Source organism: Dendrobates tinctorius, unplaced genomic scaffold (genome assembly GCF_039654945.1).
Source record: "Dendrobates tinctorius isolate UK_male_01 unplaced genomic scaffold, ASM3965494v1 ptg000060l, whole genome shotgun sequence".
Classification (NCBI taxonomy): Eukaryota; Metazoa; Chordata; class Amphibia; order Anura; family Dendrobatidae; genus Dendrobates; species Dendrobates tinctorius.
Genome location: NW_027361728.1, coordinates 6,084,384 through 6,106,529, shown reverse-complemented (window position 1 = coordinate 6,106,529; position 22,146 = coordinate 6,084,384). Strand labels below are relative to the sequence as shown.

At 46.8% G+C, this 22,146-nt stretch overlaps 1 protein-coding gene across 1 annotated transcript in view; it reads left to right on the top strand.

Annotated features, from left to right (window-relative positions):
- The window catches only part of LOC141092729 (probable cation-transporting ATPase 13A4), a 328,264-nt gene that overhangs the window by 228,777 nt on the left and 77,341 nt on the right, over positions 1-22,146 (top strand). Inside the window, exon 18 of the mRNA XM_073579122.1 lies at positions 19,644-19,723. Within this exon, the coding sequence (XP_073435223.1) occupies positions 19,644-19,723 (80 nt within the window). The remainder of the gene's footprint in view (positions 1-19,643; positions 19,724-22,146) is intronic.

Below are 22,146 nucleotides of genomic sequence, written 5' to 3'. Positions count from 1 at the left end.
GACCTAGAGGCAGAAGTGGCCCTAATAATGTTGGATGGGGAGGCCCAGGATTCCGTAATGTTGAGGCCCCTGGGGCAGCGAAACACCTTTGTCAGGGTGTTACAGATCTTAGAGGAGACCCATGGGGACCCGACTGATGTGGGAGACTTGAGAACCCGGATGTTTAGTCGCATGCAGAAAGGGGGAAACAGTGACGCAATATATGAATGATTTGCAGGAATTGTTTGTAGCCATTGAAATGAAGGATGGGTTCGGCGTGGGGACCGTGGACGTAACATTACGTGGCCAGGCTACGAGACACCCTGAAGAAACAGGTTCTGCGAGAGTGGGTGCGAGTGGACCCGCATCTGAACTTTTCAGAGATAGGATAAGGACGCACGTGTTCGGGAACAGGAGCAAGGGGTGACGGTCCCTGTGGGGATTGCGTGGAGAGTCGAAGCATCCGTAAGTGCCCTGGTTGAACCCCACTGGGTACAAGAGATAAAGCAAGAGATACAAAGTATTGAAGGCGAATTGGCCGAAGCGGAAAAAGAGGCCACGAGAAGTCGGCTAATGCCGGGCAGAAAAGGCATGAACCATCGCGGCCCTCACCAGAGCCGGTTCCCACGACCACTCGCCTGTTACGATTATGGAGGATTGGAACACAATCCGCCCGAGAGTGCCCACGTTGCAGGAGGGACCTGCCCCGCTGGCCAATAAAATCAGAGGACCCTGAGCTGGGGGGGGACGCCACTCGGGGCCAGAGTCCATCACACGGCGTGGTGGAAGTCACGAAGGCCTGGTCACGCAGTGCCCAGTGGTATGGCGGAGGTCGAAGGCCGTGCCGTACGATGTCTACTAGATACGGGGTCGCAAGTAACGACCATGCCAGAGACTTATTTTTGGCAGCATATTCCCGAAGCAGTGAGACCTCAGTGGGGGTCCGTGATAAAGTTGGTAGCCGCCAACCAGCTACCGGTTCCTGTTGTCAGAGTAGTCTGGATGCAGATTTCGCTAAGTGGCAAATCACTCGGCCGCCGGGGAGTTGTCCTGACCCAGGGAGATGCAAACAACAAACATCCGGTCACCCTGGGTATGAACATATTGCGAGAATTCGGCAACCTCCTCCTCAATGAGCCCACGCAAGAGACTCTGAGCCAGTGGAGCTCCCGCATGCCCCAAGGGCAGGTCTTCCAGCAGTTGGTGCGGGGAGCGCGAGTCCTCCAGGACTGCCAGGAGGGTGAGTTACTGGGGAAGGTGATCGCGCCGGCGGCTCCTCCACTCATCCTGCCGCCTGGGCAGACAATAGATGCCTTGCCTATCCAGGCCCCTGTGCCCCTGGAGGGAGTAGAGATGCAGGTGGAGCCATGCTTCTCGGAGCGCCTACCCTCTGGAGTTGTGGTGGCCCGCACCCTAGCCAATGTACGGAAAGGGACCATCCTGGTATGCTGCATCAACCTAGAAGACTAAGACATCGTCCTGAAGCCCCATGCCGAAATGGCAAAGCTGGTGAGACCTTTGGAAGAGGTGCTTCCGACCGCTGCGTTCCAACTAAAAGTGCAGGCAGGGGATCCTTGGGCGGTGTCTATCTGGTCTCATCAGACCACCGGGACCTAGACCAAAGGAAAGGGCAGAGCCATCCAGGAGAGAATGCGAGCAGAACTCTCTGGTCTTACCCCGGCCCAAATTCTCCAGGTAGAAATGCTTTTGGGCCAGTACCAGGAGGTATTCGCCAACCATGAGGATGATTTTGGATGTACCACAGCCATTACGCACAGCATTCCCACATCTGTAGCGGCTCCCATCAGAGAGCGGTATCAGCAGATTCCTCCACAACTGTATCAGGGGGTGAAAACTTTACTGGGCCAAATTGTTATGATTGAGTCACCGTAGGAGGCAGACACAAAAATAGAAGCTACGTCCAGAAAACAAGAGAAGTTGGCAACTATCAGATTGCAGACCCCTGAACCTATCAACACAACTAGCAGTAGCCATGGGGGGTTCCTACGATGCCCTAGACCCCTCAATCACAGCCGGAGCGCTAAATAGCCTAAAGACAGAAAAGGAAATCTAAACTGCCCCAGAGCAGACCCCAAAGTAAAAGGCAGCCCCCAACATATAATGACGGTGAAGCAAGATGAAAAAACACTCACACAGATAGAAAGATAGGCTGAGCAAACGATGGGGCCCAAGCTAGCTAAACAGAACAGGAAAGGAAGGTTGCTGTCTGCAATCTGCCAAAACCCTATCAAAGACATAAGCCAACAAGCTGATATGAAAAAGACCCTGAAGCAGCTAGGCTTCAAAAACTAAATCAGCATTCGGGTATTTTCAGAAGACAGAGCTAAAGGAATTCAGCATACCCCAGCAGGGAATGGCAGAAATCCAGAAAAACAAAGCAAAACAAAGTCTAAGCACAAATGCAAAAGGCCGAGCAGAAAACTTAGCTTTAGAGGAGCAGGAATTCAGACTGGTCTCCAAGGATCCCACAGAGAAATCACCCGGAGGGCAGAAGGGCGTCGGCAGCCTTATATCCAGTCAGTAACTCCACTCAGCCAGTCATCATCATCAGACTCAGGTGTTTGATAATCAGGCTCACTACCTTTCTTTACCAGAAGAGGGAGTTCCTCGGGCCTCAGTAGTGAAGGGGAAAATGAACTCACAACAGTACCTCCCCTTGAGGAGGGGTCACCGAACCCTCAACCACGCCACCAGGGCGATCAGGGTGAGCCCGATGAAAGGCACGCACCAATCTTTTGGCATGAATATCAGAGGCAGAGACCCAGGAATTATCCTCCTGACCATAACCCTTCCACTTAACCAAATACTGGAGTCTCCGTCTAGCCAGACGGGAATCCAGTACTTTCTCTACCTCATATTCCATGTTACCTTCAACCAATACAGGGTCTGGAGGTGCCACCCCGGAACAACAGGTTCAACAAACCTCTTCAACAAAGATTTATGGAACACATTATGGATTTTAAATGTGACAGGAAGAGCCAAACGAAAAGAGACCGGATTAATAATCTCCAAAATCTTGTAAGGTCCAATAAATCTAGGCTTAAACTTAGGAGAAGCCACCTTCATAGCAATATTTTTTGATGATAACCACACCATATCACCAACCTTAAACTGGGGACCAATGGTCCTATGTCGGTTGGAAAACCGCTGGGCCTTTTCCTGGGAGAGAGATAACTTATCCACCACTTGGTCCCAGATCTGGTGCATTCTCTCCACCACAGTGTCAACACCTGGGCAGGCAGAGGGCTCCACCTGCCCTGAAGAAAATCGAGGATGAAACCCAAAGTTACAAAAAAAAGGTGACATCAAAGTGGCAGAACTAGCTCTATTATTTAAAGCAAATTCGGCCAAGGGCAAAAATGAAACCCAATCATCTTGATCAGCAGAAATAAAACATCTCAAATATGACTCCAAGGTCTGGTTTGTTCTCTCTGTCTGCCCATTGGTCTGAGGGTGAAAAGCAGAGGAGAAGGACAACTGAATTCCCAGCTTGGAACAGAAAGTTCTCCAAAATCTAGACACAAACTGGACTCATCTGTCAGATACAATGTTCTCAGGAATCCCGTGCAAGCGAACCACCTGTTGTAAAAACAGGGGCACCAACTCAGAGGAAGACGGCAACTTAGGGAGTGGTACAAGATGAACCATCTTAAAGAACCTATCACAAATCACCCAAATAACAGTCATCCTTTGAGAGACAGGCATATCAGAGATGAAATCCATTGAAATATGGGTCCATGGCCTCTTGGGGACAGGCAAAGGCATCAACAACCCACTAGAGCGAGAACACGATTTAGACCGGGAGCACGTCCCACAGGACTGCACAAAATTCCTGACATCACGAGACAAGGAGGGCCACCAAAAAGACCGACTCACAAGATCTCTAGTACCAAAAATACCTGGATGACCAGCCAAAGCAGAGCAATGAACTTCAGACATCACTCTCTTCTTCAACTGGTCAGGAACATACAACTTTCCACTGGGATAACGCTCAGGTTTGTCCTCTTGGAACTCTTCCAGAGCACGTCTCAAATCGGGCGAGATGGCAGAAAGAACTACCCCTTCGCCAAAGATGGTAGCAGGCTTGGTCACCACAGGAGAATCAGCAAAGAAGCTCTTAGCGTCTGCCTTGACATTCTTAGTTCCAGGAAGAAAAGAAACCACAAGATCAAAACGTGTAAAAAACAAGGACCACCTAGCCTGTCTAGGGTTCAAGCGCTTAGCCGACTCCAGGTAAATCAAATTCTTGTGGTCAGTGAGGACAACGACTTGATGTTTAGCTCCCTCCAACCAATGTCTCCACTCCTCAAATGCCCATTTCATGGCCAACAGTTCCCGATTTCCCACATCATAGTTACGTTCAGATGGAGAGAACTTTCGGGAAAAGAAAGCACAGGGATTCATTTTAGATGTTACAGGATCCTTTTTGGGACAAAACAGCTCCTGCACCAATCTCAGAAGCATCCACCTCTACCTGGAACGGAAGTGAGACATCAGGTTGCCGTAAAACCGGGGCGGAGGTGAATCTTCGCTTCAGCTCCTGAAAGGAAGAAACAGCCTCCGGAGACCAATTTAACACATCAGCACCCTTCTTAGTCAAATCAGTCAATGGCTTGGCAATACTACAAAATTTTGCTATAAATTTCCGATAAAAATTAGCAAAACCCAAAAACTTCTGGAGGTCCTTCAAAGAAGTGGTCTGAACCCAATCGTAAATAGCCTGTACCTTGGCCGGGTCCATTTCAATAGTTGACGGGGACAAAATAAATCCCAAAAAAGAAATCCTCTGTACTCCAAAAAGGCATTTAGATCCTTTGACATACAGGGAATTCTCCCTCAAGATCCGGAACACAGTCCGAATATGTTCCACATGAGAATCCCAATCCTTGGAGAAGATCAAAATATCATCCAGATAGATAATCAAAAATTTATCGACAAAATCTCAGAAAATATCGTTCATGAAGCACTGGAAGACAGAAGGGGCATTAGTGAGCCCAAAAGGCATCACCAGGTACTCAAAATGTCCCTCCGGAGTATTAAACGCCGTCTTCCATTCATCCCCATGCTTAATGCGAATAAGATTATACGCCCCCCTGAGGTCAAGCTTGGTAAACCAGCAAGCACCTTTAACTCTGGAGAATAGATCAGAAATCAGGGGTAACAGATACTGATATTTAACAGTAATTTTGTTGAGGGAACGATAATCAATACAAGGTCTTAATGATCCATCCTTTTTGGCTACAAAAAAAAAACGGCACCTAAGGGTGACGAGGATGGTCTAATATGACCCTTCTCCAACGCCTCCTTAATATAGGATCGCATAGCCTTGTGCTCGGGTACAGATAGATTGAAGAGCCGACCCTTGGGAAATTTACACCCCGGGCTCAGTTCAATTGCACAGTCATAACTCCTATGAGGAGGCAGAGACACAGACTCATTCTCACTAAATACATCATAAAAGTCTGCCAAATAATCAGGAACATCATGCGACTGAGGAGAGGTGGAAAACACCGGAGCCTCACTAAGGGCACACCGACAACCCCAACTCACCACAGACACAGATTTCCAATCCAAAACTGGATTATGAATTTGTAACCAGGGAAACCCCAGAACAATAGTATCATGCAGATTATGCAACACCAAAAATCTGCAATTTTCTTGATGGTCTGGGGCGACCCGCATTACCACCTGGGTCCAAAACTGAGGTTTATTTTTCGCCAAAGGAGTAGCATCAATCCCCCTCAAAGGGATAGGCGTCTGCAGAGGTGTCATAGGAAATCCGCATCGTTTAGCAAAATCCAAGTCCATTAGGTTCAGGGCTGCTCCCGAATCCACAAAAGCCTTGGCGGAAAATGTGGACAGGGAGCAGATCAGAGTAATAGCCAGAAGAAACTTAGGTTGAACACCACCAACAGAAAACGTGTGTGCAAAGCGTTTCTCTCGTTTAGGACAGACAGAAATAATATGCGAGGCATCTCCACAGAAAAAAACACAACTTATTATGCCTTCTGAACTCCTGACACTGCTCTCTGGAAAAAACTCTATCACATTGCATAGGTTCAGACATTTGTTCAACAGGTGGCAACACCTCTCGTGCAGCTTTGCGTTCGCGCAAACGCCGATCAACCTCAATGGCTAATGACATAGAATCGTCAAGACCAGAGGGAACAGGAAATCCCACCATAGTATCTTTTACGGCTTCTGACAACCCCTTCCGAAAGAGAGCAGCCAAGGCATTATCATTCCAGGTAGTAAGTACTGCCCACTTTCGGAATTTTTGACAGTACAATTCTGCAGAATCACGACCCTGGTTCAATGCCAGCAGGGTCTTTTCAGCCTGATCAATAGCATTAGGTTCGTCATACAACAACCCCAAGGCCTGAAAAAATGCGTTCACATTAGTCAGAATAGGATCATCTGGTTTCAAAGAAAATGCCCAATCCTGGGGATCGCCACGCAGCAAAGAGATGACAATTTTAACCTGCTGCACGGAGCTCCCTGACGAGTTAGGCTTCAAGACAAAAAATAATTTACAATTATTTTTGAAATTCAAAAATTCAGACCGATCCCCAAAAAATACATCAGGTGTAGGAATCTTTGGTTCAGCAGCATGTGAATGAGCAAGGTAGGCGGAAATTCCCCGCACTTCCGCAGCGAGCTGCTCCACACGATCAGACAATTGCTTTATCTCCATTGAGATAAGAAGAAAAAAAAATTCCCCCTACGGCCTCAGAGATATAGAGGAAAAAATATACACTTTTTTTTTTTTTTTACAATTCTTTCCTGCTATTGAGTACCCTAGGATCTGCGGTATGGTGGGTGATTCTGTTATGATTGAGTCACCGTAGGAGGCAGACACAAAAATAGAAGCTACGTCCAGAAAACCAGAGAAGTTGGTAACTATCAGATTGCAGACCCCTGAACCTATCAACACAACTAGCAATAGCCGTGGGGGGTTCCTACGATGCCCTAGACCCCTCGATCACAGCCGGAGCGCTAAATAGCCTAAAGACAGAAAAGGAAATCTAAACTGCCCCAGAGCAGACCCCAAAGTAAAAGGCAGCCCCCAACATATAATGACGGTGAAGCAAGATGAAAAAACACTCACACAGATAGAAAGATAGGCTGAGCAAACGATGGGGCCCAAGCTAGCTAAACAGAACAGGAAAGGAAGGATGCTGTCTGCAATCTGCCAAAACCCTATCAAAGACATAAGCCAACAAGCTGATATGAAAAAGACCCTGAAGCAGCTAGGCTTCAAAAACTAAATCAGCATTCGGGTATTTTCAGAAGACAGAGCTAAAGGAATTCAGCACACCCCAGCAGGGAATGGCAGAAATCCAGAAAAACAAAGCAAAAAAAAGTCTAAGCACAAATGCAAAAGGCCGAGCAGAAAACTTAGCTTTAGAGGAGCAGGAATTCAGACTGGTCTCCAAGGATCCCACAGAGAAATCACCCGCAGGGCAGAAGGGCGTCAGCAGCCTTATATCCAGTCAGTAACTCCACTCAGCCAGTCATCATCATTAGACTCAGGTGTTTGATAATCAGGCTCACTACCTTTCTTTACCAGAAGAGGGAGTTCCTCGGGCCTCAGTAGTGAAGGGGAAAATGAACTCACAACACCAAATGCTGCGGAAAGGAGTTATCCGGGAAAGCCAGAGTCCCTGGGCGGCTCCCATCGTATTGGTTTGCAAAAAGGATGGCACCCTGCAGTTCTGTGTGGACTATCAGAAACTGAACGCCTGTACCATCAAAGACTCGTACCCGCTGCCCCGCATAGAAGAGTCCCTGTCTGCTTTGGGAAAAGCAACATACTTCTCAACTTTGGACCTGGTCAGCGGGTACTGGCAAGTGTCAATGTCGGAAGAAGACAGGGCCAAGACGGCGTTCATTCTGCCTATGGGACTGTTCAAGTTCAATTGGTTTCTTTCGGGCTGGCCAACGCCCCGGGGACCTTCCAACGGCTGATGGAGCGGTGTCTGGGAGATCTCAACTTTGAGGCCACGCTGATATACCTGGACGACATCATCATCTATGCCGCCATGTTTGAGGACCACCTGTGGCGGTTGGGGCAGGTGCTCGGCCGGCTGCAGAAGTACAGAATGAAGGTAAAGCCCCAGAAATGCCACCTGTTTTGCACCCAGATTGAATATCTGGGGCATACCGTCTCGGCCGAAAGCATTAGACCGTCCCTGGAAAAGGTTGCCGCAATCGAGGGGTGGCCTACCCCCAAGACGGTAAAAGATGTGCGGGCCTTCCTGGGGTTGGCCGGATACTACCGTCGTTTTGTAAAGAATTTTGCACGTCGAGCCTGAGCCCCGCAAGACCTGCTAAAGAGGGCACCTGCCGGGGCGAATGGGCAGTAGATTCTGTGGCAAGAACCGCAAGAAGAGGCCTTCCAAGACCTTAAGGCCGCACTCTCGGGTGCCCCGGTGTTTTTCTTATGCGGATTTCTTGCAGCCGTTCATACTGCACACCGATGGGAGCCTTCACGGGCTAGGGGCTGTATTGTCACAAGTCCAAGACGGCTGGGAGAGAGTGATCGCTTATGGAAGCCGATCACTTCATGACTCTGAATGAAATCCCGACAATTACAGCTCCTTTAAGCGTGAGCTCCTCGCAGTAGTGTGGGCTATGACGGAGCGGTTCACAGAGTACCTGACGGGCTCCGAGGTAGTAGTGCGGGCTGACAACAACCCGTTTGCCCATTTGGAAAATGCCAAACTAGGGTCTCTGGAGCAGTGATGGGTGGCCCGGATGGCCAAGTTCAACTATAAGATCATCTATAAAAGGGGAGCAGAAAATGTACACGCTGACGCCCTCTCCAGGATCCGGTATACAACCCCAGGGAAAAGTCGGGACAACGAATTGGAAGGGGAAGAGAGGCCATTCGCCCTCACCACCGACGTGCTCACAGCTGCCACACAGGAAGAATCCCATTCAGGTTCCTCACGGGGTATGCTGGAACAATCATGGGACAGATGGATCCAACAGCAGCAGGAAGATGGAGAAATTGGACTCCTGCGCCGATGGGTGACCACCGGCAGACTGCCCACCGACTCTCAGACAGACTTTGACTCAGGATATGTAGCTGATGTGGCGCCAATGGGAGAAACTAGTCATCAAGAAAGGACTATTGTATCATAAGGCCATAAGGCGGTGTCACGGGCGACGTCTGCAACAGCTTGGCAGGTAGTCGTGCCTGGAGCCAAACTCAGTGAACTGGCTCGGGAAGCCCACAAAAAAGGGACTCACTTTGGAGCTCAAAAGACTTTGCAATGGTTGCAGCAGATAGCTTACCATCCGCGCTTGCACGCCGCTGTGGAAGAAGTTTGCCGGGCCTGCCATCTATGTGAGCTAGATTAACCACCCGCACAACGGGCCCCGGTGCAAACGATAGTGACATCAGTGTCCCTCGAGCTCTTAACGGTGGATTATTTAACCATTGGTCCCGCATACCAGGGGTATGAACATTGTCTCGTTATGGTGGATCATTTCACCAAATTTGCCGTGGTAACCCCCACCTGAGATCAAACTGCGGAGTCGGCCGCCTATGCAATCTGTAAAAACTTTATCCAAGTTGTATGGCAGCCCACAACGGATACATTCAGACCAGGGAGCATGTTTAGTGGGGAAAGTCATGGAGGAATTAAATCGTCTCTATGGTATCGATAAATCCCGGACTACGCCATACCACCTGCAGGGAAACGGGGCATGTGAACAATTTAATCGGACACTAATTCAAATGTTGCATACCCTGGAGAGTGACCGGAAGGCCCGCTGGCCTGAGTATGTCCCTGAACTAGTGTGGGTCTATAACAACCAGGTGCACCGGGTTACCGGCTATACCCCCTACTCACTGCTATTTGGACGGAAAGGCAAAGGGATCACAGAAGTAGAATTGAACCCGGAGGAACCCCAACCCTGGACCGGGGTATCACCATGGGTTCGAAACCACCGGCACCGGTTACAAACCCTCCACCGAATCGTCCATACAAAACTCCAGGACCTAGAACACCCAGGGGGGACTCTGCCTCTGCCTACTGACTTCCAAACTGGGGATCGAGTACTCGTACTAGACCAGCACCCCCAGAACAAGTTAGAACCTCGGTGGGAAGAAAGCCCTTACTGAGTATTGCGCTGAATAAGCCCGGATGGGCCTGTGTACGAGATACAACCTGAAAAAGACGGGGCATTTCCCACTCATACTGTGCACCGTAATATGTTGCGGCCCTGTACATCCGCTGACCCCATGTGACCCGAGCCTATCCCTCAGGTCCCCGACCCCCGGCAAATGGTCTGGGACCTAGATGATGAAAAAGACTTCCCAGCCATATCCGCGGGCCCTCCAAGAAATGACCTCTCAGTAGGCCCAGTCAGCCCACCAGAATCGACAAGCCCACCACCATCCACCACCCCAGAAAGCTCCACCACAGTCGAACTCAGATGCTCCGAGCGGTCAACAGCTGTCAAATCCCCCGAGCATTACGAACAGGACCAGTTCATATAACAACAAGAACTGTCATCTCCAAAGGCTAACCCGAGCCTACTAAAGCCCTCGCCCGAGGACTGGCAAGCATACAGGATGGGGGAGTATGGGAGGAAGGACCCCCGAATGTCTGGGCCAGAACCAAGGGGACCGTCATCTAGGTTCTGGGGGAGTCTGTTTCCAGAGAGCAGAGTTAAGGGATGGACCACTGAGACTGACAGGTTGCTTAGGGGAGGAGCCTATATAAAAGGGGCAGAGGATGCAGGTCAGAGTGAATCAGCAGAATGGGAGAGGAGCAGGAGACTTTGGGAGCATCTGAGAGCCAGAACCACAAGCAGAAGCCAGAGAGGAGGACAGAGGCAGGATGGAAACTCAGGGTGGACTGCAGAAGAGAGCGCCGAGCCGACTGTCAGAGAACCGCTGCTTTACTCCAGCCTGCGGCCATTGCCGCCTCAGTCCAGCTCGTGGCTGCGGCCCACCCACGGCCGTTGCCACCTCACTCCAGCCTACGGCTGCGGCCTACCCGCTGCTGCCTGCAGTCGCTGCCGCTCTGCTACCATCCGCCACCCAGCACTGTCGCTGCTTTCTCCTGTCCGGGGACTGCGGCCTCGACTCTCCTACTCCCCGGCGGTGTCCCGCTCCCTCTGCTGGGGGACCCTCTGCCAAGTAACTCTTCTAGGGCCTGTTGTGCCCCTGCTTCACCTGGGCGTCGGAACGCCCGAAAACTATGCGAGATCCTCAGCAGCTGGGCCCAGCGGCTGCTACACCGAAGCACCATCGTCCAGAACACCGAGGGACGTCAGGACGGATAAGTGACACTAAATAACTAAGGACCCATAGTCAGCCATACCGTGGGCCTTTAGTGACCGGCCTTTGCCGGAGTAGTCATGTTCTCCTAAACCAGTGTTAACTTGTATTGAGTCCCTGCGAGGACAATTTCTGTTAGTTGTTTGGTTGCTCAGAATAGCCCTACCGGTATTAATCTATAAAAGTTATTACCTAAAGTTCAATCCGTCTCGCGTCTCGTCACTGCATCCCGCGTACCTGCCTTTACCACACATACAGCTGCAAAACTGGACTAGTAGAATATATATGCAAAAATTAACATACACTAGTTAGTTTTTGTAAAGTTTAAAAATTAAAAAAAAATCCCCTTTAGCCCTTTACCAAAAAGGATATGACAAGTAAATTTATGTAGGCATACTCACGTCCCAAAAGCAAACGCCTGTAACATGATACTTTATTCAGGAGGCGTTTACGAATCAAATATTGCACTATTATACTATCACGTTTTATGAGGTAGACATTTACTTTTAGATTTCGGGAATGTCGACATTTTTCATTTGTCGTTAAAATAAAAAAATAGGTAAATAAATTAAACAAAACAAAAAAACAACTTTACAAACTTTACAAATAAAAAGGTGCAAAAGAAATTCAAAAAATGTTATAGTTTAAGGCTTGTCTGCCTCACAAGTCAGGAATAATACCTTTTGTGCCAGTCAATCCTTGTTTTAAGTATTTTTCTTCAGTAGGAAAATTAAGCCTGAGAGTTCTTTGATTTTTCTCTTTTTCTGTAGTTCATCAAGAATGAAAAAACTGGTTTCATGAAGGTGCTGAAATGCCGTATTACTGATTCACACTGTAGGAAATGAAAAAGCACAAATAGGGTCTTATCTGATAGATATTATTATTATTATAGACAGGGTACAGACAATGTTATAATTCCACTCACCTGATGTAGGAGAGGTAAAACGCATGGAATTGTCAGTCAGCTGCCACACATCCACAGGTCAAACCAGTGACCGCAGGAATATGCAGATTAATGGAGCTTTTTGTGAATTTACTGCGCTGCTAGACATGACACAGATTCATTCGTTCATAAAAGAATTGCAGATTTATTCATAGTTGAAAACACTTCTTCCTCAGGGGATGATATCAGCGGTGCAGTAAATCCACAAAAAGCTCCTTTAATCTGAAATGCAGTATTTCACAGAACAATCAACACAGTAATACAGACTCTACAGGTCCTGCACCTCCCTAGTACTTGATTCTGTGTATTATTATTCACAGACTGAGATTACCACTTCCATTTTCTATGTTCTGAAGTGCTGCAGTAATACATCATACTGTGGTTTATGTCTTCCTATCCATATATATTCAGCAAAATGTGAGAAGCTAAAATACAACCTTTAATTTAATCAATTAAAATAGATGAGCTGCAGTTATCAAAAGAAAGAAGAAAAAAACAAGACACCAAAGAAAGATCATCAATGTTAAAGTAGTGGAAAAACTCTTTAAATCAGCTGTCCTGAAAATAGCAAAATAGCATTTCTTGCCTATCCACAAGAAACGTCAGCCCGATGATTGCAATGCTTAAATATGTACAATACAAAATAATATTGTGGTACCATGTTAGCCAGAAAAATAGATGTAATACTTATGTCCCCCCCAAAACATTGAGAAAATTATTCAAGGAGTGATACCTTTATTGGCTAACCAGAGAAATTATATTTTCAAGCTTTCAAGGCTCAGTAGGCCCCTTCATCAGGCATATACTGAGAAGAGATGGCAACATTTATATAGGAATTATACAAGGACATCAGAGATGCTTGAAAGATAGTCCAAGGAAATCAAATTAAGGTTTTTGTATACATGTTGATGAGGTGGAAGTGTTCTATTAGACATCTGAAGATCTTCTTGTAGAGGTGAGAACTGGAAGTGTTCTGTCAGACATCAGAAGACCTTCTTTTGGAGGTGTGGACTGTGTCCATGTAGTGAGTCATGAATCCAGGTGTCAAATTTAGTCCTATTGTTAGAGCTTGAAACATATGTATAAATTTGAACTCCCATATTTTTCTTTCTGTCACTATTGAAATGACCTTTCAAAATTTGGACTTTTAGATCTGCCATACTGTGTCCAGGTCTAGAGAAGTGTATTCCTACATGTGTGTCCAGCTCATTTTTTATCGTATGTCTTTGCAGATTCATCCTTGTTTGAAGTTTTTGTTTAGTTTCTCCTATGTATGTCCCTGCATTGCACCTTGTACATTGTATCATGTACACGACATTGGAGGATGTACATGAAAAATAGTCCATGATCTTATAGTCCTGATTTGTGTTTGGTATTGGGACTTTATCTGTTGGTGATATGTGAGTGCAGGTCTTGCATTTCTTACTGTTACAGGGGACTGTGCCTGTCTCTGATGGTGATGTGAGGGCACTTCTGACAAGGATATTCCTTAGGTTGGGAGGCTGTTTGTAGGAGACCAGTGGCAGTTCTGGGAATATTGCTTTCAGTCTGTAGTCTCTGTGGAATATGGGTTGGAGGTCAGCGCCAATTTTCCTTAACCCCTTAAGCCTCAAGGGTGGTTTACACGTTAATGACCTGGCCATTTTTTACAATTCTGACCACTGTCCTTTTATGAGGTAATAACTCTGAAACGCTTCCATGGATCCTTTTGATTCTGACATTGTTTTCTCGTGACATATTGTACTTCATGTTAGTGGTAAAATTTCATTCAAATAACTTGCGTTTATTTGTGAAAAAAACAGAAATTTGGCAAAAATTTTGAAAATTTTGCAATTTTCCAACTTTGAATTTTTATGCCTTTAAATTACAGAGCTATGGCACACAAAAAACTTGATAAGTAACATTTCCCACATGTTTGCTTTACATCAGCACAATTTTGGAACCAAAATTTTTTTTGTTAGGAAGTTATAAGGGTTAAAAATTTACCAGCGATTTCTCATTTTTGTAACACCATTTTATTTTTACGGACCACATCACATTTGAAGCCACTTTGAGGGGTCTATATGATAGAAAATACCCAAAAGTGACACCATTCTAAAAACTGCACCCCTTATGGTGCAAAAAGTTTATTAACCCTTTAGGTGCGTCACAGGAATTTTTTGAATATTTAAAAAAAAATGAACATTTAACTTTTTTTCACAAAAAAAAATACTTCAGGTTCAATTTTTTTTATTTTACCAAGGGTAACAGGAGAAATTGGACTACAAAAGTTATTGTGCAGATTGTCCTGAGTACGCTGATACCTGATAGGTGGGGGGGAACCACTGTTTTGGCGCATGGCTGAACTCAGAAGGGAAGGAGCGCCGTTTGACTTTTTCAATGCAAAATTGGCTGGAATTCTGATCGGACGCCATGTCACGTTCGGAGAGCCCCTGATGTACCTAAACAGTGGAAACCCCCCACAAGTGACCCCATTTTGGAAACTAGACCCCCCCAAGGAACTTATCTAGATATGTGGTGAGAACTTTGAACCCACAAGGGCTTCACAGAAGTTTATAATGTACAGCGGTACAATTAAAAAATCATATTTTTTCCACAAAAATGATCTTTTCACCCCCAATTTTTATTTCCCCAAGGGTAACATGACCCTAAAAGTTATTGTGCAATATGTCTTGAGTACGCTAATACCCCACATGTGGGGGTAAACCACTATTTGGGCGCATGGCAGAGCTCGGAAGGGAAGGAGCGCCATTTGACGTTTTTGGCAGGAATTGAGATCGGACACCATGTCGCGATTGGAAAACCCTTGATGTACCAAAACAGTGGAAACCCCCCACAAATGACACCATTTTGGAAACTAGACCCCCCCAAGGAATTAATCTAGATGTGTGGTGAGAACTTTGAACCCCCAAGGACTTCACAGGAGTTTATAACATACAGCCGTACAATTATAAAATCATATTTTTTCCACAAAAATGATCTTTTCACCCTCAATTCTTATTTTTCCAAGGGTAACAGGACCATAAAAGTTATTGTGCAATTTGTCCTGAGTACGCTTATATCCCATATGTGGAGGTAGACCACTATTTGGGCGCATGGCAGGGCTCGGAAGGGAAGCAGCGCCATTTGAAGTTTTTGGCTGGAATTGAGATCGGACACTATGTCGCGTTTGGAGAGACCCTGATGTACCAAAACAATTGAAACCCCCCACAAATGACACCTTTTTGGAAACTAGACCCCCCACGGAACTTATCGAGATGTGTGGTGAGCACTTTGACCCCTCCCTTCACAGAAGTTTATAACGCCCGGGCGTGAAAATTAAAAAATCGTATTTTTTCCACAAACATAATCTTTTAGTCACCAATTTTTTTATTTTCCCAAGGGTAACAGGAGAAATTGGACCCCAAAAGTTGATGTCCAATTTGTCCTGAGTATCATGATACCCCATATATGGGAGAAAACTACTGTCGTCGGGGCTCGAAAGGGAAGTAGTGACGTCTTGAAATGCAGACTTTGATGGAATGGTCTGCGGGTGTCATGTTGCTTTTGGAGAGCCCCTGATGTACCTAAACAGTGGAAACCCCCCACAAGTGACCCCATTTTGGAAACTAGACCCCCTAAGGAACTTATCTAGTTGTGTGGTGAGCACTTTAAACCCCCCAGTGCTTCACAGAAGTTTATAACGACCGGGCGTGAAAATAAAAAAATCTTATTTTTTCCACAAACATGATCTTTTAGTCCCCATTTTTTTTATTTTCCCAAGGGTAACAGGAGAAATTGGACCCCAAAAGTTGTTGTCCAATTTTTCCTGAGTACCCTGATACCCCATATGTGGGAGAAAACTACTGTATGGGCACACGTCGGGGCTCGAAAGGGAAGTAGTGACGTCTTGGAATGCAGACTTTGATGGAATGGTCTGCGGGTGTCATGTTGCTTTTAGAGAGCCCCTGATGTACCTAAACAGTGAAAAACCCCCACAAGTGACCCCATTTTGGAAACTAGACCCCCTAAGGAACTTATCTAGTTGTGTGGTGAGCACTTTGAACCCCCCAGTGCTTCACAGAAGTTTATAGCGACTGAGAGTGAAAATAAAAAAATCGTATTTTTTCCACAAACATGATCAATTAGTCCCCAATTTTTTATTTTCCCAAGGGTAACAGGAGAAATTGGACCCCAAAAGTTGTTGTCCAATTTGTCCTGAGTATGCTGATACCCCATATGTGGGAGAAAACTACTGTATGGGCACACGTCGGGTCTCGGAAGGGAAGTAGTGACGTTTAGGAATGCAGACTTTGATGGAATGGTCTGCGGGTGTCATATGCGTTTGGAGAGCCCCTGATGTACCTAAACTATTGAAACTCCCCACAAGTGACCCCATTTTGGAAACTAGACCCCCCACGGAACTTATCTAGATGTGTGGTGAGCATTTTGAACCCCCAAGTGCTTCACAGAAGTTTATAACGCCCGGGTGTGAATATAAAAAGATCATTTTTTTCCACAAAAATGATATTTTGCCCCCAATTTTTTATTTTCCTAAGGGTAACAGGAGAAATTGGACCCCAAAAGTTGTTTTGCAATTTGTCCTGAGTAGGCTGATACCCAATATGTGGGGGTAAAACACTGTTTGGGCGCATGGCAGAGCTTGGAAGGGAAGGAGCACCATTTGACTTTTTCAACTCAGAATTGGCTGGAATTGAGATCAGACGCCATGTTGCATTTGGAGAGCACCTGATTTGCCCAAACAGTGGAAACCCCCAAATCTAACTCCAACCCTAACCCCAACACACCCCTAACCCTAATCTCAGCCCTAACCCTAGCCCTAACCCTAACCCTAGCCCTAACCGTAGCCCTAGCCCTAACCCTAGCCCTGGCCCTAACCCTAGCCCTAGCCCTAACCCTAATGGGAAAATGGAAATAAATACATTTTCTTTTAATATTATTATTTTTCCCTAACTAAGGGGGTGATAATGGGGGGGTTGATTTACTATTTATAGCGGGTTTTTATATTTGGCAGCTGTCGCACGCTAAAAGACGCTTTTTATTGTAAAAATAGTTTTTGCATCACCACATAATGAGAGCTATAATTCTTCCGTATTTTGACCCACCGAGTCATGTGAGGTCTTATTTTTTGATGGACGAGTAGACATTTTTATTGGTTCCATTTTCGGGCACGTGACATTTTTTGATCGCTTTTTATTCCGATTTTTGGGACGCAGAATGAACAAAAAACAGCGTTTCATGAATTTCTTTTGGGGGATGCGCTTACACCGTTCTGCATGCGATAAAATTGATAAAGCGGCTTTATTGTTCGGGTCAGTACGGTTACAGCGATACCTCATTTAGGTCTTTTTTTATGTTTTGTTGGTTTTATGCAATGAAAACTATTTTATATAAAAAATATTTATTTTTGCATCGCTTTATTCTGCGAGCTATAACTTTTTTATTTTTTTGCTGATGATGCTGTATGGCTGCTCGTTTTTTGCGGGACAAGATGACGTTTTCAGCGGTACCATGAATATTTATATGCGTCTTTTTGATCGCGCGTTATTGCACTTTTTGTTCGGCGGTATGATAATATATCATTATTTTTTGCTTCGTTTTTTATTTTTATTTTTTAAGGGGTTTGCTAAAGGGGTTAACTAATGGGACAGTTTTATAGGGCAGGTCATTACGGACGCGGCGATACCAAATATGTGTACTTTTATTGTTTTTTTGCTTTTTTATTTCCAAAAAATGAATTTATTGGGGGAATATTTTTTTTTTCTAATTTATTTGGAGATTTTTTAAAAATTATTTTAACACTTTTTTTTTTTAACTTTATTACATTGTCCCAGGTGGGACATCACTGTCCTGTGACAGATCGCTGATCTATCACATCACAGATCACTGTGACAGATCAGCGATCTGTCACAGGCACTGCTGCAGACTTCCTCATGCCTGCGCTTTGCAGTCACTGGGGAAGCCGGCTCGCTGCAGGCCCCTGAAGGCCCCCGTCGCCATCTTGGATTCGGGGGCCTGCAGGGAAGGAGAGCCCCGCAGCAGCGCTGCACATTCCGCTGCTGTGGGGGGCTCAGGGAAGCACGGAGGGAGCCCCCTCCCTGCAGATGCTTCCCTTTAACCCCCGGTACACCGCAATCGTGTTTGATGGATGGATCTCCCTGGATTATCTTCTTTGTTTATTTTAGGTAACATGTAGAAGGTACCAATTTGGGGGTTGTCTGGTATTAGGTCCAGTAGGGAGGATGACATAGAGGAAAACATTCCTACAGCAAGGATATCATCCACTTGTAATTGATGAACAGATCCACAGAGCTACAAGGATCCCAAGAAGCAGCCTCCTGGATTACAAACAGAAGGAGGATAACAACAGGGTGCCACTTGTGGTCACGTATAACCCTCATATGAACATTTTAAGGAAAATTGGCGCTGACCTCCAACCCATATTCCACAGAGACCACAGACTGAAAGCAATGTTCCCAGAACTGCCACTGGTCTCCTACAGTCTCCCAAACTAAGGAATATCCTTGTCAGAAGTGCCCTCGCATCACCATCAGAGACAGGCACAGTCCCCTGTAACAGTAAGAAATGTAAGACCTGCACCCACATATCACAAACAGATAAATCCCCATACCCAACACAAATCAGGACTATAAGATCATGGACTATTTTTCATGTACATCCTCCAATGTCGTGTACATGATACAATGTACAAGGTGCAATGCAGAGACATACATAGGAGGAACTAAACAAAAACTTCAAACAAGGATGAATCTGCATAGACATACGATAAAAAATGACCTGGACACACCTGTAGGAATACACTTCTCTAGACCTGGGCACAGTATGGCAGATCTAAAAGTCCAAATTTTGAAAAGTAATTTCAATAGTGACAAAGAAAAATATGGGAGTTCAAATTTGTACATATGTTTCAATCTCTAACAATAGGACTGAATTTGACACCTGGATTCATGAGTCATTCACACCTCCACAAGAAGGTCTCCTGATGTCTGACAGAACACTTCCAGTTCACGCCTCTACAAGAAGATCTTCAGTTGTCTGACAGAACAACACTTCCACCCCATCAACATGTATACAAAAGCCTTAATTTGAGTACCTTGGCCTATCTTTCAAGCATCTCTCATGTCCTTGTATAATTCCTATACAAATGTTGCTATTTCTTCTCAGTATATGCATGATGAAGGAGTCTTCCGAGCCTTGAAAGCTTGCAAATATAATTTCTCTGGTTAGCCAACAAAGGTATCACTCCTTGAATACTTTTCTCAATTTTTTGGGGGGACATAAGTATTTACATCTAATGCTTAAATATGAAATCCACTTACGGTAACTTTTTTTTTGTGCTACATGAATAATTTACGTATTAAGTATAACATAATTATTTTACAGATCCTTCTCAAAGGCACAATTTTTGCTAGAATGAGTCCAGGTCAAAAATCCAGTCTTATTGAAGAATTGCAAAAAATAGAGTAAGTTTATTTAGCAATGTTAAAAAGCTTACCGTATATGTGAGATTGTATGTTTAAGCAATTTACCTTTTAACACAAATTCAGAAAATGAATGACTTTTCTGGGAACATGAAAGCTGCATATTCAAATGGCGAAACAATTACTACATGGATGAAAAAAAACATCAATATTCCATAATACTGCAAATGAACATGTGTATATCAGTGGCCTACAAGCTTTGCTACCTCAAGCCACATTCATCTCCGATATATAGTGCAAGTCACATTAAGCAGGACCCCTCCTCCATACCTCCCAACCGTCCCGGATCTGGCGGGACTGTTCCGATTTTAACCCCGCTCCCGCTGTCCCACCCGGGAGCTTATTCTTCCCGCATTGCACTGAGCCGCCATGCGCCCCATGCACCGACCCCATCCTCGCTGTGACATCGGCGGCCGTGCCCGCCGATGCCCCTTCAGCGGCGGTGCCCGCCGCAGCTTCCTCTCACCTGCGTCCCCCTGTCCGCGCGCTCTTCCACGCTGCTCGCCGCTCTGCTACGGGTGGCCGCGCCGGCCTTAGGCCGCGCGCGCGCGTTCCCCCCGGCCTCTTCTGTTAGTAGGGGGCGTCGCTAGGGGAGGGTCTGTAGGGCGCACTTCCGGTCTCCGCATATATCAGGCGTCCTCTCTATTCTGAGGGCGCCTGGTGATTGTTTGTGACTTGCAGCACTCATCGGCCATACCCTTTTCCAGTTTACCCTGCCTGTCCTTGCCGTTTCCATTGTCTGCCCTGTTCCTGTTCCATTTCTGTCTGTCTGTCTTCTCCCCGTGGTCTCTGCTGAGCCTTTCCTGTGGTCTCCTGGCCATTGCCTTCCGCCTTTCCGCCCCGCTATTCCTGCTCTGTCTGCCTGTCCTCCGAGTCGTCCCTGCTGGCTCCGGCTGTCGCGGTTCCGCCCCCTGCGGTCCTGCCCCTAACGATCCCTGTACAGGGGTCGGTCTTCACCAGGTGCGCTCGGCCCAGGGGCTCCGGATCCGCGATCCAGAGGGTCCACTCTTGGACGTATTAGCCAGAGGCGTCACAGTATCACCAGGCCTTGGATCCCGCCGGTGCCGCAGCCGCCACACAAAAGGAATTGCTTTTTCTTCGTGAAAATCAGACCCGGATAATGTCCTTTATGAAGTCTATGGACACCCGGTTGTCCGCCCTGCAGACCTCTGACCCCGGGCACGCTCCCCTCTTAGTCAGCCTCCAGCAGGAGCTCGCGCAGCAGCGCGACGCTCAATCCCACATCTTAGGCTACATGGCATCCGTGGATGATCGATTGCTTGCTCTACAATCCTCTGCTGCCGCTGCAACTTCCTCCCCGGACGTAGTCTCTACTCCGGCTCCCCGTCTGGGTAAACCCCCCAGGTACAGCGGAGATCCCAAGTTATGCCGGGGTTTTCTAAATCAATGCAGGCTACATTTTGAGCTTGCTCCCCTTCAGTACCCCACTGACCGCGCCAAGGTGGCGTTCGTTGTGTCCCATCTCGAGGGTGAGGCCCTGTCCTGGGTGAACCCCTTGTGGGAGAGAGATGACCCCGTAGTGTTAAATATACAGACCTTCTTGGAAACCTTTCGCAAGGTATTCGATGAACCGGGTCGCTTAGCATCCTCCACGGAGGCCCTTTTTAACCTCCGCCAGGGTTCCCTCACAGTGGGGCAATATGCCATCCGCTTCTGGACCCTCTCTTCTGAGTTGGGGTGGAACAATGAGGCTCTTGTGGGAGCCTTTTGGAGAGGCCTCTCCAGTAAGATCAAGGATGAGCTTGCCGGGCGAGACACCCCCACCACTCTGGAGGACCTTATTTCGCTGACCACTCGCATCGATCTACGCTTTCAGGAGCGCGCTCGAGAGGCAGTTGGAGAGAGAAGGTCCTTTAGGCTGTATCAGGCTCCTGTCCCCCGTTCCCCTGCATCTCCTGTTAGTACTGCTCCTGAGCCTATACAGATTGATCGTGTCAGACTGTCCGAGCAACGCCGCAGGGAGAGGATGACCAAGGGTCTCTGCCTGTACTGTGGAGGTGCCAACCATTTTGTGCGTTCTTGTCCGGAGAAGCCAGAGAGGTCGGGAAATGCCTCCACCTAGGTCAGGTAAGAGAGGACCCCCTAGGTGATCAAAATTCCTCTCTTCCCCTTACCCTTTCAGCTTTGCTAATTACAGGTCGGGAGCGTGGATCTGTGGAGGCGTATGTGGACTCGGGTGCTGCCGGTAATTTCATCCGCCAGGAGGAGGTTGACAAACTCCAGATTCCGGTGTTGGTATTGAAGAACCCTCGCGCTATTTCCTCCGTTGATGGTAAACCTTTGCCCGGACTCATCACCATGGTTACCGTCGAAGTAGACCTTCAAATCGGAGCTCTCCACCTCGAAAAGATAGCCTTTTATGTCCTGCCACAACTAGCCCATGC